This window comes from Sinocyclocheilus rhinocerous, unplaced genomic scaffold, assembly GCF_001515625.1.
Source record: "Sinocyclocheilus rhinocerous isolate Xijiao unplaced genomic scaffold, SAMN03320098_v1.1 scaffold166, whole genome shotgun sequence".
Classification (NCBI taxonomy): domain Eukaryota; kingdom Metazoa; phylum Chordata; class Actinopteri; order Cypriniformes; family Cyprinidae; genus Sinocyclocheilus; species Sinocyclocheilus rhinocerous.
The window spans coordinates 3002782-3026653 of record NW_015633186.1 but is presented as its reverse complement, the minus strand read 5'-3'; the positions used below and the strand labels follow the sequence as shown (position 1 = coordinate 3026653).

At 38.2% G+C, this 23872-nt stretch overlaps 2 protein-coding genes across 2 annotated transcripts in view; one reads left to right on the top strand and one right to left on the bottom strand.

Annotated features, from left to right (window-relative positions):
* The window catches only part of LOC107743691 (zinc finger CCCH domain-containing protein 4-like), a 16445-nt gene extending 4296 nt beyond the window's left edge, over positions 1 to 12149 (bottom strand). The window contains exons 1-12 of the mRNA XM_016557065.1: positions 11788 to 12149; positions 7977 to 8208; positions 5218 to 5325; positions 4743 to 4974; positions 4198 to 4343; positions 3756 to 3852; positions 3501 to 3637; positions 3311 to 3412; positions 2980 to 3091; positions 2737 to 2846; positions 2200 to 2642; positions 1771 to 2111 (exon numbers count right to left, since the gene is read on the bottom strand). Of these exons, the coding sequence (XP_016412551.1) occupies positions 1771 to 2111; positions 2200 to 2642; positions 2737 to 2846; positions 2980 to 3091; positions 3311 to 3412; positions 3501 to 3637; positions 3756 to 3852; positions 4198 to 4343; positions 4743 to 4974; positions 5218 to 5325; positions 7977 to 8208; positions 11788 to 11867 (2140 nt within the window). The 5' untranslated portion in view covers positions 11868 to 12149. The remainder of the gene's footprint in view (positions 1 to 1770; positions 2112 to 2199; positions 2643 to 2736; positions 2847 to 2979; positions 3092 to 3310; positions 3413 to 3500; positions 3638 to 3755; positions 3853 to 4197; positions 4344 to 4742; positions 4975 to 5217; positions 5326 to 7976; positions 8209 to 11787) is intronic.
* A 496-nt stretch (positions 12150 to 12645) lies between these two features.
* On the top strand, positions 12646 to 22917 carry sae1 (SUMO1 activating enzyme subunit 1). The gene is made up of 9 exons (XM_016557066.1): positions 12646 to 13044; positions 13315 to 13426; positions 13781 to 13954; positions 17423 to 17568; positions 17652 to 17751; positions 17863 to 17968; positions 19244 to 19388; positions 21627 to 21696; positions 22563 to 22917. Exons 1-9 carry the CDS (start codon positions 12944 to 12946, stop codon positions 22653 to 22655), a joined length of 1047 nt encoding a protein of 348 aa, XP_016412552.1. The 5' UTR covers positions 12646 to 12943; the 3' UTR covers positions 22656 to 22917.
* Positions 22918 to 23872: the final 955 nt, after the last annotated feature.

Here is a 23872-nt window from a genome sequence, read left to right as displayed (position 1 = left end):
TCTGCTATAATATGGTAAGTGTTGTTGTAATGATGTGCGATCTGACATGATCAAGTAGGCTATATCACCAAATCACACACAGTGTGCACGCATGTTGATTTATTAGTCTATTAAAACTCAAAATTCTAGGCATTCTAAATTGTAGATGGCAAAAATGCTTCTGTATGCTTTTTATATTTATATAATTTAATATAGTTAACTTAATCTAGCCTATATCACGCAAAGAGTACCGTTTTTCTGCAGATATCAGCATGATAACATATTTAATAATCATTTTATACAAGTTCAGTAAAGCATTAAGTTACTTAATGCATAATGCTTGTTTTTGCTCAATTTTGCCAACGAAAATAGTTCCAAACAAAGATCACAGCACTGTTTTGCGTCTCTGAGCAATGGGCCGTGTTTACTTATTGAATGAATCAGCTTTTTTAACAAATCTGCTAATAAAAATGATTCAGTCATTCAGTCATTAACACAGTCAAATGCTTTGTTCCTGAATGAATCATCGTTTGAATGAATCGGTTGAATCTCTTTAGCCCCTTTCACACTGCACGTTGGTCCCGGAAAATTGCCGGAGTGCCTTCTGTGTGAACGCAAACACATCCCGGGATTGATTCCGTGATCTATCCCGGGTTGGGGACCTAGTAACATTGCCGGGTTCAGTCCCGGAACGAGCTCTGTGTGAACAAAAGCCAGAACCAATGCCGTAAAGGGTGTGTCGTAGTGATGACTTTTACCGGGTGTTTTGAAGGCAGATCAATGTTTGCGACGAAAAAATATGTGCAAACTGTAATAAAGCAGAGATCAGGTAGCTCCTCACTATCCGCGCTGAAGCTGAGATCGTTCGCCAGCTTAAATGAAACAGAACGCGTCACATTACACGTCACATCGTAATGTCACGTGTCTTTACGGGATCTTTATGGGATGTGTGTGAACGCACACACAGATTCCGGAAAATCACTGGCAGTGTGAATGAACCACAATCAAACGATCCCGGGACACATTATCCGTGTATTTTCCGGAATTTCTGTGTGAAAGAGGCTAATGACTCACTCAATAACAGTCACTTGCTGCCACCTACTGGCGGTTTTAATGTCACATTTCTACTATTTTTTTTCATGTTTTATATAATTTCAAATATCAGTATTCAACGTTTTATGTTAAAAACAAAACATTATTTATCAATCTGTAACTGCAGGTTAAATGCATCCATGTCCCCTCTGAGATACATTAAACTGTGTAAATGCATCTAAATGCTATTTCAGATGCAGATTCCAGAAATGTTTTCTTATGTTGGAATGAAAGACACTAAGTACCGGATGAAGTGCTTCTTATTCTTACCCAAAAATGCAAAATGGAAGAAAGAGTTAAAACTGAACACAATCTTGCTACTCAAGCTGTGTATGAACATTTTATATATATTTATTATATATCCGTTTATTATTTGTTTGCTTCTTTTCCATTTTGCATTTACTTGTACTTTTACTTTCAATACTTAAGTATGTTTAAGATTTTAAAAAATACTTTTCGTACTTAAGTACAATAAATATCGCATACTTTAAGACTTTTACTCAAGTAATATTCTAAAGGGTGACTTCAACTTCTACCAAAGTCATTTTCTGGTAAGATATCTGTACTTTTACTTGAGTATGGCTTTCAGGTACTTTATACACCACTGCAAGGACATGAGTCAGAATCTCAGGCAATGCATGTACTGATAAAAGTTAATTTGGATAAAAGAACTGAAATTAAAATACAAAATGAACTCACCATCTCTTCCACCTCCATCTATCGACATGGCTTGCTGTTGCTGGTAGAAGTTATCATAAAAGTTGTTACCAGATGTTCCACCACCTGGAGGCATCATGCCCGGGTTTGGTGGTCCATCTCCCTGGCCAAAGTTCTGCATCATTGGCAGTCCTGTGCCCATTGATGGAGGGCCTTGATTCATGTTAGATGGGCCCATCGGAGGCATATCATGAGGACCGCCCGGACCCATGTGTCCTGGTGGTGGGCCCCCAGGAAAGCGAGGCGGAGGTGCACCTGGGGGACCTGCAGGAGGTCCCTGAGGTCCTGCAGGACCTGCAGCAGCATTGCCAGGACCTGGTCCTCTGTAAAGAGTGCATTTGTGTCAGTATATTCTGTATTCAGCTAGTAAGTAAACCAAGATGACTTGACAGAAAGTAAAAGATAGCTAACCTGACACCCAGTTTTTGTGCAAGCTGTCCTGTGGGCTTGACCACAATCTCAAATAAGGATGGAATCTTCTTTCCAGCATTTCCTCCACAAGCAGGTGGTGGACCCATAGGTGGCGGTGGACCGCCGTTGGGGTTTGGTGGCCCTTGGAAGGTGCTTCCATCTGGGCAGGGAGGAGGAGGAGGGCCTGGGCATGGCCCAACTCCAGGAACAGGGCCAGCACCAGGGCCTGGAGCTGTTGGACCACTTGGAGGGATATTACCATGTGGGGCACCAGGTATTCCAAAGTCTGCGGGTGCAGAGGAATCCCCTGGAGTAGGTCTTGGTGGAGTTGGGAGAAGACCAACACCAGGGGGTGGTTTTGGAAGAGGGTTAATGCCTTGTTTTTTAAGTTCCTCAACCTCTTTCTCATCTTCTGCACCAGCTTCTGCATCCTCTGCCAGCATCTTCAATGAATAAAATAGGAGCAGGGTTACTCCAAGTGCACAGAAACAACAATGAGAGAACTACATCTGAATTTAAAATATCTGTGAAGGTCACCTTATCCAGCAGCTCTTGAGTATCTTCTGTTAGGTTCTCATGGGAGAACATACACTCCTCACCATTCACACAGTTCCCTGTGGTATGGAACAGCTTGCAAGGGAAATCACGTGCAGTGGAGTCAAGGAGTTATTTCAACAAGTAAAAATTCTTCAGAGTGCTGTGATCTGTACCTTTAAAATGTCCTTATATAGATAATAAGTGCCAATGAGAATACCAGCAAGCAAAATGACCAAAGGATATCATGCATGTAGGGACAGTTTTCTGCTCGTGCACAGAAGCCAGTGATGTAGAACTTGCAGAGTTCTTTCTTCTTTGGCAGCTCAATGTCATGACTGAAGTTACAGTGGTCACCCTGATGATACATTGACAGCATTTAATACAGAAATAACTCATGTTGTCCGCAGTCATATGTGATTTTGCATCATCTTATTAGTCAGACATGACTGATTTAAACATACAATAATTTATTTTAATGCTTTTAAAGACAATGACATCTAGATTGTGATTATGTAGATTATCTAGATTGTGTTACAATCAATTTTATATGTAACATCTGCCAAAGTTAGCTTACCCATGTACAGCGGCCCTCAATATAGTATTTACAGATGGCTTTCCCCTTCTTGTCCGGCCCGTGTTTCTCCTGATCATTCCTCCTCGGGCCTCCAGATCCATCCTAAAGCAGAGAACAAATAATTCAGTTGCTAATTTATGTTTTGCTGATTAATTATGAACCAAGTGGACAGTCTGTAGAACTGTCTTACCCCCATGTCCAAATCGCCACTGTTATCTTCATCGGGACCTTGGTCTCCTCCACGGCCCCTCCCTCGATTTCTCCCTCTACCCCGGATCATTCCTCGACCTCCTTTGCCTCTCCCACGACCTCGCCCACCTTTTCCACCTGAAGAAAACAAAAATAAGGTTAGAAATTACAAACACTCAAACAAGTAATACTTTACCCTCAATGCTGATCTGAGATTTAGGTGTGTTCTTACATCTATTATTCAAGCAGAACTCACCCCGCCCTCTGTCCTTTGATTTCCTGTACTGATTTAGCTCTTTTGAGTAGTCATCATAGTCATCGCCTCCCATGTTGTCAAAGTCATCATCTCCATACTATCAAAAAAAAAAAAAAAACATGTTTTAAGGTTAAGTAAAAGACAAAATGACTGATTTAATTTGTACAACTTGCCAAGTAGTAATGACAGATAGGATAATCCCAGGTGTAGGATAGATGGGATATCTGACGAATCATGTCTTTCTCAGTCATTCATGATTTTTAGAAAATAACTTTTATAGATTGTAAAATGCAATTGTAGCTATTTTGTAGCAGATTTAAATCCCCTACATAACTTTCTATAGCGTTTTCTTAAGATTTTGGTAATTTCCTTTTCGAGACTTAGAAATCAAAAAAGTCCCTGATAATAACTTGAAGTTAATAACTTGCGAATTATGACCCACCTCCATCTCATCGTACATGCCATCACCATCATCATTCTCTCCTCCCATTTTGCCCCGTCCTCTCCCTCTGCCTCCTCCTCTCCCACTACGTCCCCTCATTGCTCCTCTGCCTCGACCTCTGTGGTTCTTCATGCGGTTTTTGCCACCTGTGTGACAGTAATAAGGGTCACCAGATGTAATCACACAAATGCTGACACACTAGTGTGAATTCACACACTTTGAGTCAAAAAATGAAGTATGCAGACACTGAACATGCAATGCTCGTCATTAGGCATGGGCCGATTACCGGTTTCACGGTATACCGTGATTTGAAGATTTCACGGTTTCAAAACCGCTAATATTTTCAGTTATACCGTTCCTGCGGTATGCGCTTCATACCGTCAAAATCTCATACCGGCCCATGCCTACTCGTCATACTTTTGACATTGTAACTAAAGGACAAACTCCAAACATCTAGCCTACCTAATGATTATTAGAAATGAAGTATACCACTTTTGTTAATATGCATCAAAACATTCAACCAAGACCATGAAATTAACATTCACCTCTGCCACGTGGACCACCTACAACCTCTTTGGCCTTGCGGTACTGGTTCAGTTCCTTGGTGAAATCATCATAGTCATCATCACCCATGTCCTCATCCTCTTCACCTTCATATGTTTCCTCCTCGTAGTCATCATAGCCACCATAACCCTGCTTGTCCATCTTCATATAGCCACCTTTCTTCGGCATGGGACCTCCATGACCAGAGGGAGCAGGAGGGTAACCTCCTTGGGACTAAAAATAGTGACCAAAATACAGACTGGGATTAAAACCTAATCTGGGGTGCGTTTCCCAGAAGCAACTATGATCGCAAGTTCCGTCGTTATCAATAGAGTTCAATGGAACTAACGACCATAGTTAGCTAACGATACTTTTGGGAAACGCACCCCTGATTGGCTGGCCAGTAAAGAAAGTTGTTGTGGTATGAGTGTTACTTTAAATAAATCAAGACCTGAACAAAAATAATGTTTTACTCACAGTGGGAGGATACTGAGGGCTGTATTCCCTGTATTTTCTCTTTTCACTGGGACTGTAATCTGATTCATCACTGTAGTCCGAGTGGTCATCGCTGGAGGATGCGTGACGCTGCATTACACACAAAGATATTTGAGAAGATGATATACACAATCATTCAAAGGTTTGTGGTCAGTAGGATTTTTTCAAAAGAAATTAATACTTTTATTCAGCTAGGACACATTAAATTGATCAAATGTGACGGTAAAGACATTTATAGTGTTACAAAATATTTTAATTTTAAATAAACGCTACTCTTTTGAACATTTTATTAATCAAAAAATCCTGATGAAAAAATGAATCAGTTTCCACATAAACATTAATCAGCAACTGTTTTTGACATTAATAATAATAAGAAATGTTTCTTGAGCAGTAAATGATCATATTAGAATGATTAGAATGATACAAAACTGTCTATTGTAATATACCTGCACATACAATTGTCGATTTATATATTTTTATTCCTTATTTACTTGTTCTATTTTTTTTTTTTTATTATCTGTGTTTTTTGTTCTGTCACTGTGATTCTGTTACACTGTGGAAGCTTCTGTCACGAAAACAAATTTCTCGTATGTGTAAACATACCTGGCAATAAAGCTCATTCTGATTCTGATTCTGATTTCTAAAGGATCATGTGACACTGAAAAATGGAGGAATGGTTGCTTAAATTCAGCTTTGCCATCACAGGAATAAATTACATTTCAAAATATATTAAAATAGAAAGTGTTATTGTAGTAATATTTCACAATATGAACTGTTTTTACTGTATTTTGATCAAATAAAAGCAGCCCTGGTGAGCATAAGAGACTTTTATAAAAACATATTAACAAAAACACTTACCTTGTGCTTAGATTTACGCTTTTTCTTGGCCCTCCTTTTTTCTTTTTCACGCTCTCTCTCTCTCTTTCTCTTTCTCTTCCGCCGATGAGACTTTTCATCATCTGATTCACTGGCATGGTGCTCCTTGCTTCGGTGAGGTTTATCCTGGGGATCAGCTCCCTCACCACTGGGCATCTCTGCCTCTCCGCCGTCATCCTCCAGCTCGCCTTCTTCCAGTTCCCCATCTTCTTGCCTGTTTGACAAAATACAAAAAGAATGTCACAACTCAGAACAGGATTACACAGGAAATTACTTTTTTTTTTTTGACTCACTGCCATTGGAGAACTCTTATTTGCTTCTAGTCTATGAAAACTGGCTAATTTAAAAAAGGATACTGTTGTCATAAACTGTGCAGAACAGAACATTCAATGATTTCAATCTATTAATTGCTTTTTAAGTGGGCCTTCATTCTTAATTCTGACAAGACGATTTCCGCTGGTTGGGCTATTAACAATTCACTTGTCATTACATTGTAGATAACTAAGAAAATTCAGATGTTTTAACTGATCTTCAAACTATAGACAGTGAGGGTAGAGATGAAGGGCAAGAGAGATCTCTTTATAAACAGGGCTGCCAATCTACAGACGCAATACTTTAATTTAGTTGCTTCAGTCATCATACTAAGGGTGTCAAATGTTCACTGCTCATTTGTGCTCTGCTGAGAACAACTCAAAGCCACTTTGTTTATAGGAGATCTAATGCGTATATACGTATATACAGGATAAACATTACATTCAGGCAGGACAGCCCTTTAAAACTCCTATCCAGCGATAAGGAGTTGCCACATAAGACAAAGAAGCACTGACAAAACATTATCACCTAACCCCTCAACTTTGGCCTATAAAAACAACAGTTCTGTGCAATGCAACTTCTGACAAGAGCACATGTGCTACCAGATGAACTGCAATGCAAAGCTGTGGGTGAGAAATAATTCAAACAATACAAGACAAATGATTACCACAGAAGGTAAATCAGCTGACACATCTGCATAATTCTTGTGTATCCCAGTCTCCTTAACTAGTACAAAAAAAGCAATCAAGTGATGACAATTGAATACACCTAGACATGTTACAAACAGTCTAAAGTCTGCATGAGGGTCTTAATCCACCCATTTCTATGAACTTTACTGGAAGACAAAACTCATTTTACTTAAATTTAAATCTTCAACTTATGTGGATATTTTTCAAGATTCTTCCAACGCGTTTTACAATTAGGGTTGCAAAAAGGTGCAAAATTTCCAGTAAATTACGGAAATATTCCAGAAATTTTGGAAACTTTCCAGGATTTTGTTGGAAAGTTTACGGAAATTTTCCACCTCTTTGCAACCCTATTTACAATTACAATAAATATACAAACTTATGTTTCAACTGTGTAAATCTGATCTTTCATTTAATGAAGTTAAACTCATGTCATCTGCTTCTCTGGACAGTTAGTTCAGTCCTAAACGTACTACAGAGGGAATCAATTCATGAATTATAACTGCATTAACTACAAATCCCTTATCTGTGTTTTTTGTTCTGTCACTGTCATTCTGTTACACTGTGGAAGCTTCTGTCACGAAAACAAATTTCTCGTATGTGTAAACATACCTGGCAATAAAGCTCATTCTGATTCTGATTCTGATTTCTAAAGGATCATGTGACACTGAAAAATGGAGGAATGGTTGCTTAAATTCAGCTTTGCCATCACAGGAATAAATTACATTTCAAAATATATTAAAATAGAAAGTGTTATTGTAGTAATATTTCACAATATGAACTGTTTTTACTGTATTTTGATCAAATAAAAGCAGCCCTGGTGAGCATAAGAGACTTTTATAAAAACATATTAACAAAAACACTTACCTTGTGCTTAGATTTACGCTTTTTCTTGGCCCTCCTTTTTTCTTTTTCACGCTCTCTCTCCCTCTTTCTCTTTCTCTTCCGCCGATGAGACTTTTCATCATCTGATTCACTGGCATGGTGCTCCTTGCTTCGGTGAGGTTTATCCTGGGGATCAGCTCCCTCACCACTGGGCATCTCTGCCTCTCCGCCGTCATCCTCCAGCTCGCCTTCTTCCAGTTCCCCATCTTCTTGCCTGTTTGACAAAATACAAAAAGAATGTCACAACTCAGAACAGGATTACACAGGAAATTACTTTTTTTTTTTTGACTCACTGCCATTGGAGAACTCTTATTTGCTTCTAGTCTATGAAAACTGGCTAATTTAAAAAAGGATACTGTTGTCATAAACTGTGCAGAACAGAACATTCAATGATTTCAATCTATTAATTGCTTTTTAAGTGGGCCTTCATTCTTAATTCTGACAAGACGATTTCCGCTGGTTGGGCTATTAACAATTCACTTGTCATTACATTGTAGATAACTAAGAAAATTCAGATGTTTTAACTGATCTTCAAACTATAGACAGTGAGGGTAGAGATGAAGGGCAAGAGAGATCTCTTTATAAACAGGGCTGCCAATCTACAGACGCAATACTTTAATTTAGTTGCTTCAGTCATCATACTAAGGGTGTCAAATGTTCACTGCTCATTTGTGCTCTGCTGAGAACAACTCAAAGCCACTTTGTTTATAGGAGATCTAATGCGTATATACGTATATACAGGATAAACATTACATTCAGGCAGGACAGCCCTTTAAAACTCCTATCCAGCGATAAGGAGTTGCCACATAAGACAAAGAAGCACTGACAAAACATTATCACCTAACCCCTCAACTTTGGCCTATAAAAACAACAGTTCTGTGCAATGCAACTTCTGACAAGAGCACATGTGCTACCAGATGAACTGCAATGCAAAGCTGTGGGTGAGAAATAATTCAAACAATACAAGACAAATGATTACCACAGAAGGTAAATCAGCTGACACATCTGCATAATTCTTGTGTATCCCAGTCTCCTTAACTAGTACAAAAAAAGCAATCAAGTGATGACAATTGAATACACCTAGACATGTTACAAACAGTCTAAAGTCTGCATGAGGGTCTTAATCCACCCATTTCTATGAACTTTACTGGAAGACAAAACTCATTTTACTTAAATTTAAATCTTCAACTTATGTGGATATTTTTCAAGATTCTTCCAACGCGTTTTACAATTAGGGTTGCAAAAAGGTGCAAAATTTCCAGTAAATTACGGAAATATTCCAGAAATTTTGGAAACTTTCCAGGATTTTGTTGGAAAGTTTACGGAAATTTTCCACCTCTTTGCAACCCTATTTACAATTACAATAAATATACAAACTTATGTTTCAACTGTGTAAATCTGATCTTTCATTTAATGAAGTTAAACTCATGTCATCTGCTTCTCTGGACAGTTAGTTCAGTCCTAAACGTACTACAGAGGGAATCAATTCATGAATTATAACTGCATTAACTACAAATCCCTTCGTCTCTATTTGCCAAAAAGACTCGACCACAAGAATTGTGAATAAAAATCTACAAACTTTAGCGGTTATCTAAGAGAGGGTGAAGAGACCTAAAGGTTTTTAACAACAACTTCAACTGCATGCATAATCTTTCACTCCTGCAAGTTATAGAAAATAAATATGGTCAGACACAGACCAGACAATACATTATAAGGGTCACGCTTGTATTATTTGCTAATATTAATAATGCGCCTTGGGAAAACTGACAACTGCTAACAAGAAAAAGATTGTGTTGGCAGATAGACAGATTGACAACTACCTTTTGTTCAAAAAATTAACCTTTTTTTTTTTTTTTTTACTGTAAGCATTTGGAACTAATATTACATCATTTCTGAACAGTCCTTCCCAAGGTCACCTCTAAGACGCTTTATGAGCGTAGTAAAACACACAGCTTTAATGAGAAAACAGTGTGTACATGTGAGTATGAGAGTGGATGTCTGGATTATACAGTATTAGCCTTCTAGTGATCATACATGATTGTGTATGTATGTGTACAGCAGTGTGTGTTGTGTTGTCCTTCCTTGTACAGTAATGGCTGATGTTACAGAGGACATGGTTTGTAACTGCTAAATGTTTGCTGCTGATGTTATTGGCCATCAAGAGCAAATAAAGCACATTACCATTCAGAACACTCATCGCACTTGGCGTCATGCAATTGACGGGCAATATTTCTTTCTCTCCACTATTTAGTTTTGCTGGATAACAGCATGGCTGAACTGGTACACTATCCTGCATTTTTTTCAAAAAATTAACCTTTTTTTTTTTTTTTTTTACTGTAAGCATCCAAGTAATAAGGCACATTTCATGCAAAGTCAAAATGTTGGCCTTTAAATTTCTGGTAATGAACTTAAAATACTTACTGTGAAATACTAATTTATGCATAAATGACTTTCAAGGGAGGTGAGAGGTTGCATTTGCAGACAATGGTGGTATGGTTAAGCACCTTTGTGTTTTGCTTCATGTTTTGGTAAGACCTTGAATGCTTTTGAGACATTGGAGAAAGTACTGGTTCATGAGGGATGTATGTGCACACAAAGCTAACTAGTTCACAACAAAACTAGAATATGAAAATACAGGGAAACCTGTTGTGGAACGTGTAACAAATTGTTATCAATAAGCGGTAATAGTTTTTTTCTACTGTCAACAAATGAATTGACGTGGAGGACTTGAGGAGCAGCAATAAGCCAAAACAGCTTTAAAATATGGGAACAAATAATTTCCATTATTAGTTCGTATCATCAAAATCTCGTAATGTTAATGAAATTTCGCAAGCTAAATGAATGAGACGTTAAAAATGTGATTTCTTTACAGCTTTATGAAAAATATAAATATTTTAAAACTAACAGTAAACTCCAAGAACTTACTATTTGGAAATATAGCGGTATGAGAGTGTACATTAACTTTAAAATACAAACGCAAACATGCAAAACCCTAAAGAAATAAGCATATATATTTAAGATATTTTAATGACGTCCCCAATAAATCTAAGTGCGTAGCTCGTGGCACTTAACTTTACATACATGCCAAGTGCTAAACAGTTACAAATTAACATCGCCTAGTGTAAATAATGCTATACCGCAAAGATAAACTGAATCGTACAATACTCGATGACAAATTAAATTAAATAAAAGGATGATTAATCAAGCGGACACGTTTTAAACCATGCTAGTCCGTCGCTTTTCATTAGCTTCCGTTAACCGTGTTATTGTTGTATTTCAATTGTAAGTCGTGTGCTAACTGTTAGCTTTAGCGTTGTCCAGGCCTCGCGGTGGTTAAAGATACAAATTCCTTAATGCGTTACCGGGGATGTATTTTACCATTTATCCGCCACATTACATACAGTGCGCTTAAGTCGAATTTTAATTTTGTGTTAATAACCAAAACCGTGTTTTTCTTTTGTCCGTCTGTTCTGTATCTGTGATGAAAACATTGAGTTGCTGGAGCAATGTTTTGGCGTAGTGGTGGCCCCTTGGTCTTCGATCGCTTAAAAAGCTTCGAAAAGTGACTGAAAATGTAAATTTGATCATATTCTGAATGTTTTCCTGATTCGCTTATGACCTTCCAGATTGCGCTGTGTAACGTTTCAAGATGGCGTTTCGTTACCTCTGTACGTTCCCAGAAAAGGCGACTTTAATCCCTTTGAAAGAAAAAAGCAAATGCCCGTGCTTTTTGTTTTTGGAAAAAAAGCAAAGGACAAATCAATAGTTGGATAGAAATATGATATTACTCGACCTTTCGTCAGTGAGAAGACTGTTGTGTTCGTGGTTGGCTGTTGGGGAGTTTGGATGGACAGTCATGCTTTCCACAGCCATTTCCTCTAACGTACTACATTCAGTGCAAAAAATCAACTGTCTTATGCGTTACTTGACTTTGATCTACTTGTTGATTGGCTTTAGGAAGAGATTCAGTTCATAGTAGTCAATTCCCCACTAACAGTTTAAAAGAGAAACAGGTTGAAAACGTTCCTGAGGTTCTCCGTCCTACAGTTGCGATGTGAAATGAAACTCATTCACTTAAAATGGCGACGCTTCTTCTCCGAGGAGAAGGGGCGGGCTTATGCGACGTGACGTCACTTGTCACGGAAATGACCGATCGGGTCACGAAGAACAAATACGCTATTTTTTTTAATCGAAGGCCCCTGTATAATAAATTGTATTAATTATCCACAATTCATATTGGGATTCCAGAAGTTTCAAGCTCTGTATGATCTTCAATGGGAAAAAAAAATGTCAGTTTCCTGATTGCATTTTTATTTAGCATTTAAGTTAGATTGTTTTAACATATTAATAATATTATTAATGTAAATTATAAAAATAATAATATAAACAATTTTAAGTCATTCTGGGACCCCTTTGGAAGTTTGCTCATGCCCCCTGTTTGAGAACCGCTGTTTTAAATGGACGTAAACAGCAGCAACACTGCAATTCTGCTTGAGGAATTATTTAGTTATTTACGCTGTGACATTCAACTCTTCCTGAAATAGTTTTGTATAGACTATTTAATATTGTATTTTGTGACCATGCACCAAGTAAAAAATAATTTAATTACGTAAACTGTGGTGTACATTTCAATAAACATATTTGTGTAATATTTTACCTCCCTGTATGGTTAAGACTATGGATATGCTATTTTGCAGATTACACTGCTAAATTAGAGTAGCTGGAGGTAGAAAGCCAGAGTATCCAGATTGGAATGTGTTTATTGTTGCGCTCTGAATCTGGCGCTTTCCCACCACTCATACGTCATCATTGCGCGCCTGAACGAGAATCACAAAGCGGCATTTCTTTCCCATTGAATGGGCAGTAGAAAAAAAAACAGCGTAGAATAGACAAACTAACCTCTCAGTTAATTCGTTACAGGATATTATTAAAAACGGAAATATTTAGAAATGATTGATACCATCGAAAAAGAAGACAATATTATCAGCGAGGAGGAGGCTGCACAATATGATCGACAGATTCGCCTTTGGGGTCTCGATGCTCAAAAGAGGTTTGTTGATAACAGTTTCGTACACAAAGAACAACTGTACTCCTGTTAATTTAAGGAATTTTTGGCTAATTGTTTAAGAATAATACATAAACCTTTTAAGTATGATTTCAAATGCGTTATTTGAGTATCTTTCACATGCATGCTTTTTGTCTGAAATAAAAATGGTGTATAAGAGTCACTCCACGAATACATTTTTAGACTAGGTGTGCATAAATAATAAGAAATATAATGTAACAATTAACGACATGCATATGTATTTAACATTTTCAGACTTAGGGGATCACGGGTACTTCTTGTTGGTCTCCGGGGTCTTGGTGCAGAAGTAGCAAAGAACCTTATTTTGGCTGGGGTCAAAGGACTGACTCTCCTGGACCATGAGCAGGTATCATATCATCATATCATCTGACTTAAAGAAGTAGTTCACCTCAGTATTTCATCATTTGTTAATGTCCTTCATGTTCTTCCAAACCTGACTTTTTTTTCTGTGGAACGTCAAAGGAGGTGTATGGTAGAATGACAGTCGAGTCAGCATGCATTTTAATTGGATGGAAAAGCAATGAAATTGAATGGTGACTGAGGCTGTCAGACCCTAGACCTGTAACATGTGTTCCACTGAAGACATTACAGGTTTGGAATGACATAAGTTTGTATAGATTTTCGGGTGAATTATTCCTTTAAATTTACCACTGATAACAGCACCTTAACAGGTACATAACTAAGTGTTATTTGGTTTCAGGTGACAGAGGAGTCTAGACGTGCTCAGTTCCTGATCCCTGTCGATGCAGATGGTCAGAACCAGGCCCAGGCCTCTCTGGAGAGAGCTCAGTTACTCAACCCAATGGTGGAAGTGAAGGTAGACACCGATGCAGTGGAGAGCAAGCTGGATGACTTTTTCTTCCGGTTTGATGCGGTGAGTCCTGGAACGAGCAGTTTTATGGGGTAATCTGTAGATTTGACATAATCATACACAAGACCGACAGGCAATCTTTTGTTGTGAGCTACCGTCTGATTGTTCATCGACTGAAAAAGGACACAAGAATATTTTAGAGACACGTGAGTATTGTGAATACAGTAGATGAGAATCTTTATTTCCAAAACACCATGGGCCAAATTTGTTGTGCCACTTTATAGCGCATATTACAAAACCAATGCAAATATTATTGTACAGAAATCCCATAAGAAATTTAATATTTCTGTGGAAAGTCTGATGGACAGGAACTGTCAGTTTGATCGTCAGTTTGTTCATCTGTGTATCAGAGATAGATCATTTACCTTTTTGTTTTTCATGTCCACTAGATGTCTCTATACACAATTGATCATTTTCATTTAATGTGTTTATAACTTATTTTTTGCCTTGTTTTCCCTCAACCTCTTGACTTTTATCTGAGACTTAGTTTGGTCTGTTTCAAACGTGTGCTCTTTTCCAAGCATATGATATATTCCAGGCCATATTTTCTTTAAATCAGGACTCTATTGGTGGCTGTGGAAGATGAAGTCAGTATACATACCCTGTTCAAAGCGGAGACAGGCAGTCTTTCATCTTTTCTCTGTCTGGGAGCTGTCTGAACCCTCCCTCTGGGAGTGCTAGTGAGAGTTCAGGAGGAGGGGGGTTTAACATCATCTATTCTCTTTTATCTGTTTCTCTTGATATTTCTTTGAGAAGTGCACAGGAAACATTGTGAGTGAATGTCTTAGTCTTCTCTTGTGTATGTGTGGTGTTATTTTCAGGCAATTTCTTAATAAACGATGCAAGTTTAGTCAGGAGGAAGCCAACAATACACTGAAATAATTAATTGTCTGGATGAACTGTACATGCATGAAAGGATCATTTGAGACAACAAGTACTAGGATGTTTTGTGCAACAAGTACTGGGAATTGCTTGTGCAGGTGTTGAGGTAAAATATATATATTTTTTGTAAATCCAAAAATAAGCAATTTATATTTTTGGAAGCCCATTTCTGCCACAAAAGAAAAAATTTTTTTTTTTGGTAAATCATATTATGACTTAATTGATAATTATGACATACGTTGAAATTATGAGATACTAATAATAGGTCATAAAAATAATAAGTCATAATAATGAGATAAAAAGTTGAATTTGACATACTATGTCATAATTATGAAATAAAAAGTTGAAATTAAAGGGGTCATATGATGCAATTTCAAGTTTTCCTGTCTCTTTGGAGTGTTACAAGCTGTTTGTGAATAGATAAGATCCCTAAAGTTGCAAAGACTAAAGTCTCAAGCCCAAAGATATATTCTTTATAAAAGTTAAGACTGGTCCACGCTCTCCTAAAACGGCTCGTTCTAACACGCCCCCACATGTCTACGTCACTGTGTGGGAAGATTTGCATAACGCCGCCCAAATGTTCACGCAGAGAAAAAAGGCGTAACTTTATTGTTGTTGCCGCCGCATGCCTGGTTTATAATGGGTTTTAATGTTTTTGTCTCGTCGCTCTGGCCAGGACGAGGCATCACAATATGGTAAGGGCGTAACATTTCCCTCACACGCGTGAGGTATTCGGCCAATCACAACGCACTGGATAGCTGGCCAATCAGAGCACACCTCGCTTTTCAGACCGATGAGCTTTGTAAAAATCGATGCGTTTAAGAAAGGCGGGGCATAGAGGAGAAACAATAATGTACAGTATGTGGAAAATAATGTGTTTTTTGAACCTTAAACCGCATAAACACATTTCATTATACAAAATACACAAAATAATGTTCTTTTTAGCAACATCATATGACCCCTTTAAGACAAAAATGTGTAATTACAGCAAATCATTTTTAATCAATTGTAACTTTTTGTTCTAAATGTGACTTCACAATTTTTTTTTACTTTTATCTCCTTTTACTTTTGATGACTTTGTATGACAATTTCAACAGATTCAAAAATTATGACTAATGTCGTAATTTAAACTTTTTATGTCATAATTTTGACTTTAATCTCATTATTATAATTTACCAAGCATGATATTCTTTTCTTATGTTGCGGAAATGGGCTTTGATACATCAGTGCGAGATGATTGTTTAAATCCTGATGAAAAAAGAAGAAGAATATAGCATAATTTAGTCGCTCTTATGTCTTTCCAAACCTGTATGATTTTATTTTAAAGAAAGAAAAGTTGAATAATGTACAGATCATTCTTTTCCATAATCACACTTAATGGTCACAAGAGCTCTCAAGCCTTTAAAAATAAATCAAACGTGCCATAAAACTTACATTTCAGTCCTCACACGAAGCTATTATATTTATTCAGAAGACCTGGAATATAGTCATATTGACCACTTTTATGATACTTTTATAGTGCTTTTTGTAATTTTACATATTAACTCTCATTATTTAGAAAATAGTGGCTTTCCTTCAAAAATTCTCTTTTTGTGTTCCAAGGCTTAACTTGAATATTTATGTGGAGTCAGCTGTTTTGGCAGTCCATTCTACCAAAAGAAAACAAATATTGAGCTTCAGGACAAGGTCAAGCAGAAAGCCTTCATGTAGGGAGCGGGTGGAGGGCTGTTCACAGTAGCCTGACTGGGGTGTACATTTTGAAGGACTGAAGATAGCGGAGGACTAAAGCCAAGAGCTTAAATTGAATTAAAGATTTGTCAGCACAGACGTCATGTAATGCCAAGTAGCAGCTATTTAGCGGAGGCATATGGTAGCTGCTGGTTGCTCTAATTAATATTCCTTTGTGGCAGGATTTGTTTCTTCTTTGCATCCTCTAGGGGTCACTGCTTGATAAAGATGTGTTCTTTTGAGTCGTCTGGCTGCCTGGAGGCACGTAATGCTGACAGGAAGAACATGTCAAAAGACAATGTCTCGCCACATGTTTCATAATGTTTGTCCATGCACCCTGGTCCCAGATGAACTTGAACAGTAGTGAAGGTGTTACTCCTCAGGGCACTACTTCATTGCAACAGTATTTCTGAGAAGTGTTGATATTCTGGCCGCGGATTGCATAACCTTTGAACATCCTTTAAAAAAAGGCCTGCTTATATAATCAGTTCAGGTGTACTTTAAGTTATGAGGTTACAGATGGTGTTCTGATGAGGACAGTAAACAACCAAAATCAATGGTAAACAAACTCAAGTCAGCAGATAAAGTGATGAACTATCTGTTCTTGAAGATCCACCCAGTTAACGCATCATGGCACATGCCATCAGTATGTCAAATGGGTATTAATACGCCACCCCATTCTTATCTCAGACCCAAAATTGGGGGTGTGAGAGGTTTGGGACCTTGGATAAGAGTGCCAATGTTCTGGTCAGTTGTCTGTCATTGCCAAACCTTTGTTCTTCCAAGTTTCTGGTTGTACTCATAAGATCACGTTCACTGGTTTGAAAAAAAGCACATATTAATGCATATTGTTTTGTTCAGGTTTGTCTGACCAGGTGCTCCAAAGACCTCATGGTGCGAGTGGACCAGCTCTGTGCCTCCAGGAACATCAAGGTCTTCTGTGGAGATGTGTATGGTTATCATGGATACATGTTCTCCGACCTTGGCCAGGAGCATCACTATGTAGAGTAAGTCAGAAAATGTGGATGAAAAGGTGGTTGTGTTTGATTTTCATGTGGAAAAAACTGACGGTCCCATTCAAACTTGCCAGAGAAAAGCCCAAAGTGGTGAAAGGGTCGAATGAGGCCAATGATGGTCCTGAGGCAAAGAAGCGAAAGGTTGACCCCAATGAGACTACAATGGTGAAAAAGGTGGGTAGGTTGCCGGATTTGGTGTCTGTTAACTATATTTTTAAATTTTTAGTCAAATCTATATGACCTTTTAAAGTTAAGTTAATATGACCTCCATCTCTCTTTATATAGACCATCAGTTTCTGCTCTCTCAAAGAAGCCCTGGAGGTTGACTGGACTAACGAGAAGGCCAAAAGCAGTCTGAAGCGCACTCCTGCAGACTACTTCCTTCTGCAAGGTACACCCTCAGAATATTTTTAAAATTTAATTAATCCAATAACTCATGAGAAAGTTCAGTTTTGCTATTTCCTTCCTAAATTGTACAGTACTGAATGATCTTCAGGTACATAGTACTATATTCAAGATGTTTCTCTTGCTCACCAAGGCTGCATTTATAGGATCAGAAATACAGTAAATTTGTAAAATATTATTGTAATGTAACACTAATTGTTTCTGTTTTAATGTATGTTAAAATATATATTTATTACTCTCATTTATTATAAATTTAATGTGTCATTACTCAATAAAAGTATTAAAACATTTTAGTATTTAAACCTTACTGACAGGTTTTGTCAAGCACAGACATCCATTCAGTTAACACAAATAATCAACAAAAATAGAAACAATATTATATATACTATACCAGGTGTAAATAGGGGCTTAAGTGGTTCATTTTATTACAGTTTGTTTAGGCAGCTGAAGACATTGCAGTTTCCTCCTGCAGTCTGTCGTACACCATTATCGGGGGAGGGCCTGTTGATCTGTGTAATTATAGTCAACATTTCTCTTTTTATACTAGTGCTCACCTGGTGTCCTCACTGAGACTGGCTCATTTTCCATCACAGGCTGTCCATGGCCAGTCATGTGCAGTGGCTCTCAAAAACAAAACAAGCCACCTCCGCACCCCTCTATCATTATAACAGGCTCTGACTGCACCTCCGCCCCTCCCTCAACATCTAGTATTACATTTATGGAAAAAATAACACTTCCTTTTTGTGCACTGAAGCAAGACTTTAAATACATTGCTGTGCTCAAAAATACCACGCATCAGTTCAAACAGCTTTTGAGGAAGAGTCGTTTCCTCTGTCTTAACTCACTGATTTATTTGAGGTTTTATCACCCCAGTGGTGCGACTATTACATCTATGATTTTTTTTTCCAAACCCTCAGATGTTGTTTTCACAATCTGGAGAAAATTCTATCAAGAAATTCAGCTATGAAAGTTGAAATTGTGCCAGATAGAGTGAGATAACATGAATGAGTGTGTGTTTTTCTTTGATGTAAGTGTATGTGCTACGCTGCCAGGTGGAAAAGCAGTAGGCTGGGGTTCATTGTGTTGTAGTTGGTGGGCAGTCAAAAAGGGGTAGTGATACTTTGGAAAATAGCCTAAAGGGGCTTGATGCCTTTTCACATGCTACACAAATCTTTAAACACATCTCTCCTCCACTTACGTCCTGTTTAAATGTGGAAAACCCACTCGTTCTCCACTCAGTCTCTCTTACTTCCTCCAACAGTGCTTCTGAAGTTTCGTACAGATAAAGGTCGTGATCCTCAGCCAGACAGCTTTGCTGAAGACTCTCAGCTGCTCTTGCAAATCCGTGATGATGTTCTTGAGACCATGGGCCTGAGCTCGGAGCTGCTCCCCAACACCTTTGTCAGGTACTTACAGATGCAAAAACTCAGTGTTCACTTCATTCTCTCCAACATGTTTCTTTCTTACCAACCAAGGATGTGAAAAGCAGTGGGTGGGTTGCATGAACGACTAGTTGAACAGGATAATAAGTCAGGTTTCAGGTTCACCAGACCCCGACTGGGTGTCTCAAGTAGACAGAGTGCAACAGAACGGAACTGAATGCAGGCGTTTTTTAAAGATGGATTATTTTTAACGACTTACGTTTTCTTATGTCAAAATAGCTACAAATTCTAGTGTACAGATCAAAACAAGTAAAAAAAAAACAAACAAATGAGGCACAACGTACCATCCAAATACACCCGCCTAAATGTGTGTGGCTGTAGTGAATTTCTGAGAGTTTTATCATGCACATTGTACCTAACAACTGAAGCACAGCATGCTAATTGAAACACCACAGCTAAAATACGAAAGTCTAGATTAACTCTAGCTAACTAACTAATTGGGTAGTTTTGAACGACTAGTCAACCCATCGTTAATACCAGTATTCCCTTACTGTAGCCCATGTGTACTTGGGTTTCTTGGGTTTCTACACATACACTAGGGTTTACGTTCAGTCATCAGCTTAGTATGCTCAGGTTGCAGATGCGCACTTTTTTTTTTTTTTTGTACAAATGAGTTTTTACACAAGGTGGCCACTCTAGCCTGGCCTGTTGTTTCACATTCGAAAAAGAAATGGATTAGATGGAACAACAAACAAACTAGCGAAAACACCCACATTGGCAAGCACTTCTGAGAGGGGTTAAAAGAAATACGCAACTGTAATTTAAATAAGGACAAAGACATTTTAATTGGTTATAACTTCAGGAGAAAATAATGCAGATACTGGACAAAATTGTAACTTTCTAGTGCACATTTCTTGACCAGCTGTGTTCACACACACTATCAAATGAAGTATACTTTGAAACACTAATTGTGCTTTCTGGGAAGTTTGTATTTGTTGGGAAGTTGTGATTTTGACATCAGGTCTGTTCAGTTCATTTTGATCAGAGCAAGATGGCAATGTACCTTTTTTACAAAAAAAAAATTAGCAAGATTTTTTTACTCTACTTCTATAAAATGATAAAGAATGCACATCAGGGCCCATATTCACAAATTAAGGCTAAAAGTAGCTCATAACTCAGTAAACATTTTAGAAACATTTGATGATAATGACCTTTTAAAAAGGTGTCACCTTTGGTTTTGGAGGTTATCCCAACTCCAAATTTCCTTTGATTATATCCTTGTTTTCATTAACCAGCTCGGCAAGAAGTAACAGATGTTCTTGCGTCCAGTTTGGTTTTCTTTTTTTAGTTTGGTCTTACTGTCAGTCATGATTATTCTACTCTGTTAATTAAAAGGCTGTTTATATGCATATTCACTAATTATGAGAAGCATACATGTAAGAGGCTGACAATTAGCTGAACATATACTTGTTTAATTAGTGACACTTAGCCTGCATTTTAAAATCTTTATTTGAACGTGGCAATTCAAATTTTTTTTTAAACCTTTATTTGAATATGACATCGTGCTCTACAATATTTCTGTGAATAAATCTCTGACAGAGACCCCTCCCCTATCAGCCAATCACTGTGTGCATAGTTAGTAAGCATGCTGACATCATGCATAGCAACGAGATCAACCCCGCCCCCTTACTCTTAGCTTAAGACTTCTCTCTATTCCTTAGTAAAAGTTTGTCTCAGCAGCTTAGTGAATAGGTTTTAAGAGAAAACTCGTAGCTAAAAACTTTTACTGCTATTTAGGAGAACTCTTAGTGGTAAGATAAAATGTTTTGTGAATACAGGCCCAGGTTTGTTTTTGCTTTTTTTGTTTTATTTTATTTTATTTTACAAAGGTGCTGTAAATTGAACCGTTATATATATTTTAGTTAAATCTATAATTCTACAATACTATTTTGTATATGCGATTTAGGTAGTTTTATTGGAAATGAAAATAATTTCATTCATTTTAACAAATTTGCAATCAATCAATACAGCTGCTTACATCTATTTTGTCTGCCATATTTTCTTACCGACACAGCCCCAACTTGGAAACTCTGGGCTTGAAGAAAGTTTTCAGAATTTGTGGTGGCATTCATGTCCATTCAACTCATAAATACAATCTTTCCAACATGACCAGAGTGCACCATAAGTGTAAAAACTCAAGTGTACTTTGGGCTTTTCTCTCCAACTTAACTCCAACTCCTGGCTTGTGTTTGGTCCTCACAGTTACTGTTTCTCTGAAATGGCTCCAGTGTGCGCTGTAGTCGGAGGAGTTCTTGGACAAGAGATAGTCAAGGTGGGATGTTTGATTTAATCCATTTACATGTCTGAAGTCTTCATTGTAGTTTTGTTTTCCTTTACTTTTTTGTCCTACTTATACATGAAAAGTGAAATGTATTTTCTAGCTTTGCTTTTGCCCTTCCATACAACCTTTCAATCTGGTTCTCCACGCAACCATGAAACCCTCAATTTTCACTAGCCGCAAACGTGACTTTTCTGATGAGGCGCAGTGAGAAGCGTATGGCAGCTGCCCTCTCCATCAGAATCTGGGCTAAGTCCAAAAGTTTTATCTGTTGAAGGTGTGTAAATGCCAGAAATGACGAGGTAATATTCCGGTCACTGATGAAATCCAGCGGAGAGCGCCTGAAATCTTCTCATATGATTCCATAAACCGAACAAGATTAAATAACTTAAAGCGTAGTGATGTGATCAGTCAGTCTTGAGTGGATAATTACACCTGGATTATGGACAGAAAGAGGATCTGCTGTAGTGTAGGCCATAAAAACACAGTTACAACACAACAGAATACAGTAAATGGTAAACGTCAATATCTCTCTTTAGAGGATGATGTCATAGCCCGGTCTTCGTGAGGGTGGGGATCAGGGCTGTGTGGGGTGATGGAGTGAATGCCGTGGTCTCAGAGGCGGTGGCTGGGCAGGCCTTGAACCCACATGGAGGTGGAGTGAAGCCAGGCTGTCTCGCCATCTCCCTGCATGATGAAACAGGCTGCAATTCGCATATGGCTCTCTGTTCCTCGTTGCCCCTCGCCCATCAGTCTCTGTCGCCACAACAGAGAATGCGTTCGATCAAAGCCGTTAATTACAGAATTCAAGGTCTGTGGCATTAGACGTGTCTGAAGATTTGTTTGCATGTGTTCGGCAGGCGCTGTCTCAGAGAGATGCTCCGCACAGGAACTTTTTCTTCTTCGACGGCCTGAAGGGCAGCGGGGTGGTCGACTACTTCGGATCCAAATAAGTGGCCCCTGGAGAACACGGATTGAGAGATGTGTGGCGATGCATGTGTGCTCTCAAAACTCCATGGAGTTCATCTTGTGCCAGTGGCCGCAGGCATCAAAATCTGTCTTTTGGACGGTACCTTTGCGTAGCAGTATGCCACACATCAACCGATGCCAAGAGCAACGAGAACATTTTGTCCACACACACTTTAAATATTCATGTACACACGTTTTTCACCAAGGTTATGTGATTTCTACGTTTTGTATTAAAATAATAAAAAGCCCAATAGAAAATAAATTTGTTTTTGGATTTTGTTGAGCATCATCGATTTCAATAATGTCCTCTAATCTGTTGCCAAAGGTCTCTTGTGATGCTAAATTGCAAAAAATGAGGCAAACGGCTTTAAAGGGAATTTAAAATGAATGCAAAAATGTCCGATGCTCCCTCAAGCCATTTATTTCTGAAAATTAAACCACACAAATCATCCCATCCCTGTGCTGAAATGAGGCCGGGTGGATTTTCTGATGCTTGTTGTCATTCTGACATTGTAGTGAAAGCCTGAGGCGCATCTTGACGTATCTTGTCAGGTCTAGGGTTTTTTTTGGTGACGTTTGTAACGGGAAGTGCTTTTTTTAACTCAGCCCAGGTATGTCATTTACTGGACTGGTACTGCAGGGTTTATGACCCCCGAGGCAACTCATGGAACTCGTGTTTTGATTTTGATGTTTTCGTAGAAGGAAATTTTCCTGCCTGTCCAGTTAGAGCTGAAGAGGAATGCTAAAGAACGTAATGTAACATTCGATACGACTGATAGTCCAAACACCTGCTGAACCCAAAGCCTCATACAGTAATAGAACAAATCATACCGAATGTGTCACAATTGTTTGCCTTTCAGTTGAAGTGTACTATGATGTTTGAATATGTTGCGACTCTGCTGCAGACATGCAAAATCAGATCTTCGGGCCTTAAATGGATAATAAACATGTGCCTTAAATGACAACACAGCATCAGTGAGTCAGTCTGAGTCAGATGAGAAGACTGGTCAGACTGGTTGAGCAGGTGCTCAAGTGGGAGTGGCAGCAAGTCATGTAACCGCTTTTCATTTTTTAAATTCGTTGACAGTGGAAACATGGGTTACTAAGTACCACTAATAGGCCAAACTTTTTAAAGATTCTTATCATTGCAGATTTAAGCATTAGCATGGAAAAGATTTTTAACTGTACTGTGCTAATTATA